A 7,631-nucleotide genomic window follows, 5' to 3' on the forward strand; every position below is an offset into this window, starting at 1 on the left:
AACCCATCACACTTGTGAGCAGTGGGCAGCCCTGACAGGCGCCAGGGGAGCTGCGTGTGGGGACGGTGCTTTGCTCAGTGGCACCTCAGTGGCAAACCGCCAGCTTCTGATTATGGGTCACCTCTGCACAAACATATTAAACATATGTTTATAGTTTTTGTCACACCGCTGCTTCACTCATATGCACCTGTGTACTGGTGTCATGTGATGTGACAACAAAAAAAGATTTGATTGATCTAATTAAGGACCACATCTGCGTTAGGATGCATAGAACATCATATATATGTTTAACAGTAATGTAGAACTCATGCGCAGCATACAGGAAATCATGCTGTATTCCAAGGATAAAAGATGGGAAAATACATATCAGGAAATAAAAAATGTTTTCTATCCCATTCACTAAATTTTCAGGCTCATTTTTATGTCACCTTGCGTTAAAGAAATGAGTTCACAGTGCTGTGCAGAATGGTCTGCTCAAACAGACAAAAATGCACCTGCATGACACACAGTCATCAGCAAACATGTTTATTGAATATGTAATGAGTTCTTAATGGCCTGAGTGCACAAGTGACTTTTAGAAACATGGATTCTCCTGTAGCACCTGTAATCTTCATAAATTCACCATGAGTTGAAAATATGCCTACTTTTGCCTTCAATAAAAAAAAAAAAAAACATGTAAGCATGCACATTGTTTTAAGTGTGAAATAAGCATGTGATTAACATGTAGCTTTGACTATTGACTATTAGTGAATATAATATAAATATTCTGTCAACAAAATTAATGTAACAATGAGTGAACAGTTAATAACAACATATCTGTTACATAAAAACTCATCGCTGGGTTACAGAGGTGTTCCTCATAAAACACCACGAGGGCTTAGTCTTCCCCTCCACAAAGCAGGAGCAGGCATTTCCGGTAATCACCTGCGGTATCACCCTGTAACACACACACACAAAATAAGCTGCCAAAATGCCCTGTATTATGGGTGTTTTCATTTCAACATTTAATTTATTATGATCAATTTCACAATACGTTAAACAAAAAAGCTCACCTTAATCATTGCATGTAAAGAGGTGGCAAACATTCTTCGGAACTCCTTGCGGATATCCAGCATGTCTACCTCGCTTCGGGTCACCATGATCCGGATCAGGGTTTCGTCATCTGTACCAGCTCCCTGTGGAATATCATAGACAATTGAAGATTACAAAAAAGATCTCTCACATTACATGTTGATGTTCATGTGAACAGCTTTACCATACCTTCATGGAATGGTAGAGACACTCCGCAAAATAGGCTGGGACACTTCTTGCACATTTTACTGTGTACATAAAGGCATGTTACAGATTGTATATTATTGCATCATAACCATGCATTTAGGTGATTAGTGAGTTGTGTTTTAGACACCTCAGTACTCAAAACTAGATCATACAGTAAGAGAGAATAAAATCAAGGTTGTCATTTGGGGAAAAAAATGGTCTTGGTGTGTGTGTGTGCTTCTTACCCACAGCCAGCAGAATTTTCTCCAGACTCCCTGAGGTCTCTCTCTGGATGCTCTCCTCAATCTCAAAGCCTGAGAGCTTCATATATGCAGCAAAGACTAAAGGAAATACAAATTTCTTTTTAATTTTAATTTTTTAATATATATATATATATTTTTGTTTATAAAATGAACTTTTAAAAGGTAAAGATCCACATGAATAGTAAGTAGTCAAAGCTTTTCAACTAACAAAAATACAAGGATGAATAATATATCCAAATTTGATTATTAGTATTATCCAACATTAAAAATTATGTTAGATAATAATGTTATGCATATTATGGGGTGCCTTGTCTGACCTCTTTGCAGATGAGCAGCACTGCGGTTGCCCAGGATGGTGATGAATTGTTCCTCATCGGTTCCAAACTTCTGCTCTCCAGCGGCAAACAGGGCCTGAAACATGCAAAACAGTTTTATGTCCTGTCTCATTCTAACACAATCACTTTATCACACACACACACGTTCAACAAACACAGATTCTACCTTGGCATCACTTTCAATGGTTCCCTCCTGAACACCTTGTTGTCTACTCGCCTGTGATTAAAAAGTATTGAAAAACTGTATAGTTAACAGTTTGTTCAGGCTGCTGGTTTACTGATTAAATGAGGCCTGACCTGCAGAAGAATCACCAGCATCCTCCGGAAATGACCTCCTGTGTCTCCAGTCACATCATGTTCCAGATCATGATCATACACTAAACATAGAAAACACCAATAAATTGGTCAATATGGAGGAGAATCACATTTTAGAAAGTGAAAGAAAGAAAGTGAAGTGATTGTCACATGTGATACACAGCAGCACAGCACACAGTGCACACAGTGAAATTTGTCCTCTGCATTTAACCCATCACCCTGAGTGAGCAGTGGGCAGCCATGACAGGCACCCGGGGAGAAGTGTGTGCGGATGGTGCTTTGCTCAGTGGCTCCTCAGTGGTACCTTGGCAGATCGGGATTCGAACCAGCAACCTTCTGATTACGGGGCCGCTTCCTTAACCGCTAGGCCACCCCTGCCCTACAGTCTTTTTTTTACAGCCTTTTTCCTACAGTCTCTCAGTTAAAGTAATTGAGCTGAATGAAAAATCCAGTCCTACTGTTCTTGTATGTTGCAATGATTTCCTTCACTTGATCTGGTGTCCTGGAAGCCAGGATCTCAATCAGCACCTTCTCATCAGTCCCAGCTCCCTGAAAAGGCCAAACGTGCCTATTTGAGTAGTTTGCTTGCAAGAGACATGAGAGTTTGTGTAGTTTGTTTCTGTACCCACCTTGATGGCATGTCTAAGTAGCTCTGCATCGTATGCTATGGGGGCCGTCATTAAACCCACAATGAGAGACTCAAACTTCCCCCCCAGCTCAGACTTCAGATGATCCACCAGATCCTGTCAGAAAGAGAGAAAGCAGACATCATGATCAAGTTTTTTCATTACTACATTCATAGGTTAAGCCAGTTGATTTCATGTGGATCTGAAGGGTGCATTTGTTCCCTTTTCTCAATCGTGTTCTGCAATAACACTGGTTCTTAAAGTTGTAAAAGCAAAGAGGACACAGCAGATAGCTGGCAGCACGAGGACTGCAGCAGGAGAAATGAGAATGAGATGAAGCAATAGAAATGATTCACAAAAGACAGACATAAACAGAAGAGACAACTGACAGTGGCAACATAGCTGTTTAAATTTATTTACATGCATGTAGTACAGATTTCACAGCAAAACAAGTATAAGAAGTTTTAAGGATTCTATAATTGTAAGGCAATGTGTAACCTTAAGGATGCAACTTTTCACATTTCACTCTATTGGATAAAGCTGGCAATATAACACCATGCAAATATACTGTAGATTACATGAACTCCAAAGAGTCCAAGGAGGAACATTAGGACATTGCAGTATTTACTCAGATAAGAGCCCTATACAGCCCAGTACAACCAGACTGTGATTCACTCCTGAGTGGACATGTTGGTCATCAATATGAGGGGGTGGCCAATGTTCTACTACTACATTATTTCACAATAAAAATGGGAGGGAAATATGTGAAAGAAGATTTGCATCTGTGTCTTCAGCTCTAGTCTGACATTACCTTGCCAAACAGAGTCTTGTAAGCAGCCTTGATTTGCTGCCTCTGGACATTGCTGCGAGCTGTCAACAGCTTCATAATGGTATCCTCATCAGTGCCTAAAAGTATATTTACAAAACAGAAATGGAGGTTACCAGCAACGGTTTCACAGCTATGAAGATGTGAGTCACATTAGCCAATCACATGACAAAAGATTTCACAACTGAAAATTAACAGATGAAGTCAGGAATAAAGGAAGTATCGACAAAGGAAATACTTATGTGCTCATCGTAAACCACATCTCTAGGTGCTTTTGTGTGTCAGTCTTTGGAGAGGCACACTCACCCAGACCCTTCATGGCTTTTTGAAGGGCATTTGCATCATCGTTGGCGTTGAAGGCACCATAGGGCTTCACTGTTCCTCTGAAAGCCTGGAAGTAAGAATGGGAGAAGCATACACAGTTCATATTAATACTGCAAGTATTCCTAACCCCCTCACCATAAAAAAGTAAAATACTTTAAATTGGTACTCTGTGTGTAGTTTCTGAGAATATTGGTGATGAAGGTTGGAATTCCCCCAAATGGAAAAAATAAATATATATGACATTCATGAAAAAAATGAGGAACATACTGATGACACATTGTTTCTGCCTTCAATAAATCTATTAAGCATGTTTGCAGATATGGTGTAGACTAAGCACAGAGAACAGACCTTTTATTGCCTCCTCAAGTAACATTTTGCCCTGGAAATAAATGAGTTACACTCCCAGGATCTTTGTTTAAAAGATTACACCAGGATGTACATATGGCATTATGATATCTGGCACACAATGGCTGCTCATTAGTTCACAGATGGCCTCCAGGGTGTGGGTAATCATCATTGTTTTCACACATAACTTATTAAAACACCAGGATATATGAGCCTACCAACGTAGTCTTGAGCACAGAACGTGAAACGTCATAAAATCCCCAAGGAGTGTCTGTTTACATGGAGCAACACAGCAGTGCCACCAAATCAAAAGGAATTTGGTTTTTAAGGAGTCTTCTTTCCATACAAACGAATTAAAGCAGTAAGAAACATCGACTATGGCTGGTGCAATACATGGTACTGATTTAAATGCTTAATAGAGTTATGGTCCATTTTGATGGACGCTTCACTTAAGCGTCCATCGCTTAAGTGAAGTAAAATTCCAGCCTGACGCAGGAATGTGACATGGAATGATTAAATCCACCATTACCAAAAAATTTCAAATATTTCTGGCTGTCCATGCAAATCACCACGTGTGCACAGATCAACAATATCTACATCTGTATGTGTTGTTTGTATCCCAAATCACGCGCTCCCAAACTCAATTTCCATCAAGATTCCACCCATTACACCTATGTTACGACAACATTCAGGAAACATAACTATGCAGGGCGACTGAATAAGTGTTGTTTATGGCAGAACTAAAACAAATACTTGAAATTGTGAACCTCACTCTCCGGCACACAAACCATTGTGGCAAGGTATTCATCTCTGGATGTGCAAGACATCATTTACGCATTTCAGCAAACGTAATCATTCCATGAACAGTCCTGCTAAATAGGCTGTATTCAGAGGCCATGTAGAGATGCCACTGGATGTACTCCTGGGACCTCAGGTTGTAACAGTTCAACAGTTGTTGTGTAAAAACTAATTCAGAAAATGGCTGAGCGTTAATGATAAAACGTGATGAAAAAGTATGTCAACTTAAGCAGACATGGGAGCAAAGGGTGAAGCGTCGAGAATGTGATGACCTAGCCCTCCCTCCTCCCTACACACACACACACAGATCAAACACTCCCTTAATCACTCAAGCTATTGTACACACATTCAAATTCATGTAGAAGAGGACGCCATCTTGTCCGTTGTTGGAGGCTGTGTTAGACTTGAAACTTAAACAACGGCTCAGGGTGTGTTCGGACTGGATGAAAAAAATACGGAAAGCAGGAGAAGCCAAGAGTTAAAAAAAAAAAAAAAAAAAAAAGACAGAGAGAGAGAGAGAGAGAGAGAGAGAGAGATAGGTCGGGCAAGAGAGAGAGAGAGAGAGAGAGAAAGACCCACCCTACCGGGCAATATGCCCACACACATGAGTCACAGGCCGCAGACACACATCTTTCGGCCTGAAACAAGATGACAGCACTTCTCCGCTTCACCGACACAACCCGAATAGACGTAAAACTCTGTTACTCCTTCCGCAGCTGTTCTTTATGGACTGTTTTTTCGAAGCTGCTCACGTAAATTATGTAACACCGTTTCACGCGTATACGTGGAGATAGATGAAATCTGCACCAGAAACAACATAAACACGTGAAAAACATTTATGAAAGCGACTGCAGGGAGTATCTTGCTGCGATGAGAGCCTGGTGTGGGCGTTGCCTGGTTACAGACCAGCGTAGTATCGACGGTACATTTCACTCATTCTTTTCAGCTCAAACACTTACATTCACCCTAAGTACAAATGCTAATCGCCATGACCAAGAGAAAGTATGACTTTAGGATCACTGCGAGAAGTGAACTTACCATTATCAGACAGTTCGCGCAGTTTGACGTCAAGGACTCTAAACGAAGAAAAACAAAGTTTTAGTTAAAATGACACGATATATGGTTTCCACACAAACCTGAACAAAGCAACATCTTCCCCTCGTTTCTGTTGGCAGGAAGAGAAAACGACGGAGCGCTTACTCGTCACTGTGCACAGGTACTTTCTGTTTACTTCCTACCTGTTTGAAGTTACAAGTGAGTAAAAACCGGGGACACAGACGCCAGAACCCGGAGCCCAGAAGCAGAAGAGCTCGCCGACTGCACGTACAGTGAGGACCAGCAGCAGGAGGAAACGAGGCAGGAGTGGGAGAGGAATAAACTTCGTTGTACTGCGAGCCACACCCTTATGAGAAAATCACGGTGTCTGGAATTCTGGGAAATGTATTCTCTTTTTTTCACTCTTCCTGTTAGCCACTCTTCATGTAACAATGTGCCATGTTTTACTATGCGTGGGCCTGTTCCACTCTCAAAAACATGATTCAACCTTTAGCATCTGCATTGTGTGAACACTGAATATGCTTGAAACATTTCTAATGATAGATCCCGATGCATTTTTGTGGGAGATGAATTGATTCTGGCAGCAATCATACACACACCCCTGAGGAGCACTGGTGTTCAGAGTCACTGAGAATGATGTGATGTTGCCCAGTCTGACAACCTGGCTCAAACAGGTTCAGAAGTTCCCGTCCAGCTTCAAGGTTACAAAGGTATTATATGTTGAACTGTAATCCATAAACAGCATCCTCACATATGTAGCATTTTTTTCCAGGTGGGATATGGCATTGTGGAGTCAGGGATATAGCATCATTGGTGGATCGCAAATTGCATGGGATCCGTTGTCTCAGGTAGTGGTGAAAATATTAAAAGACTCTGAATCTGCCTTTCAAAGCATTTGCTTACAATGGGGGGTCTCAGCAACTTTTTGCAAGTCACTTAAAATTGTGGCTGTTGAGGATTCGGCTAAAGAGATAATGATGGCTGATTTGATGCAGTCAGATACTGCATCAGATACAGATCGACAGAAAGAATACATTCGTATTTTTAGTGCTTCTAAACATAATTTGGACAAATGTGTGAGACAGGGGATCATCCCTTAATGAAGCAGCGTGCATATAGAGCCTCAAATGACAAAATAGCTGAGTTACTGGTTAAATCAATTAATGTATAGGCAAAAAAATGGTCACTTTTTGGGCCAGTCCCGTAATCGGAAGGTCGCCGGTTCGAATCCCCACACACAGCCCACTGCTCACCAAGGGTGATGGGTTAAAAGCAGAGACCACATTTCATTGTGTGCACTGTGTGCTGTGCTTGTTGTGTATCACAATGACAATTACCTTACTTTCACTTCTAACATCAAATTTTTAGAGGAATGCCATTAATTACTCTGCCACTGGAAATGATTATATATTTACATGTATGACATTTATCAGAGGCCCTTATCCAGAACAACTTACAATCAGTAGTGACAGGGACAGTCATTCTG

At 40.9% G+C, this 7,631-nt stretch overlaps 1 protein-coding gene across 1 annotated transcript; it reads right to left on the minus strand.

Annotated features, from left to right (window-relative positions):
- Positions 1 to 509: 509 nt before the first annotated feature.
- Positions 510 to 6,491, minus strand: LOC114787692 (annexin A5-like). The gene is made up of 13 exons (XM_028975495.1): positions 6,328 to 6,491; positions 6,128 to 6,165; positions 3,929 to 4,013; positions 3,608 to 3,702; positions 2,800 to 2,913; positions 2,629 to 2,719; positions 2,153 to 2,232; positions 2,022 to 2,072; positions 1,838 to 1,931; positions 1,503 to 1,598; positions 1,261 to 1,319; positions 1,053 to 1,175; positions 510 to 937 (listed from the first exon to the last, which is right to left on the minus strand). The coding sequence occupies exons 2-13, from the start codon at positions 6,128 to 6,130 to the stop codon at positions 878 to 880; spliced, it is 951 nt and encodes a 316-aa protein (XP_028831328.1). The 5' UTR covers positions 6,131 to 6,165; positions 6,328 to 6,491; the 3' UTR covers positions 510 to 877.
- Positions 6,492 to 7,631: the final 1,140 nt, after the last annotated feature.

Source organism: Denticeps clupeoides, chromosome 4 (genome assembly GCF_900700375.1).
Source record: "Denticeps clupeoides chromosome 4, fDenClu1.1, whole genome shotgun sequence".
In the NCBI taxonomy this organism is placed as follows: Eukaryota; Metazoa; Chordata; class Actinopteri; order Clupeiformes; family Denticipitidae; genus Denticeps; species Denticeps clupeoides.

Excerpts from the sequence above, each read along its gene's own strand:
- LOC114787692 (XM_028975495.1), bottom strand. Across the intron at positions 2,720-2,799 it reads TACTTAGACATGCCATCAAG|GGAGCTGGGACTGATGAGAA; the intron begins GTGGGTACAGAA and ends TGGCCTTTTCAG. Across the intron at positions 2,233-2,628 it reads CATTGCAACATACAAGAACA|TGTATGATCATGATCTGGAA; the intron begins GTAGGACTGGAT and ends TTCTATGTTTAG.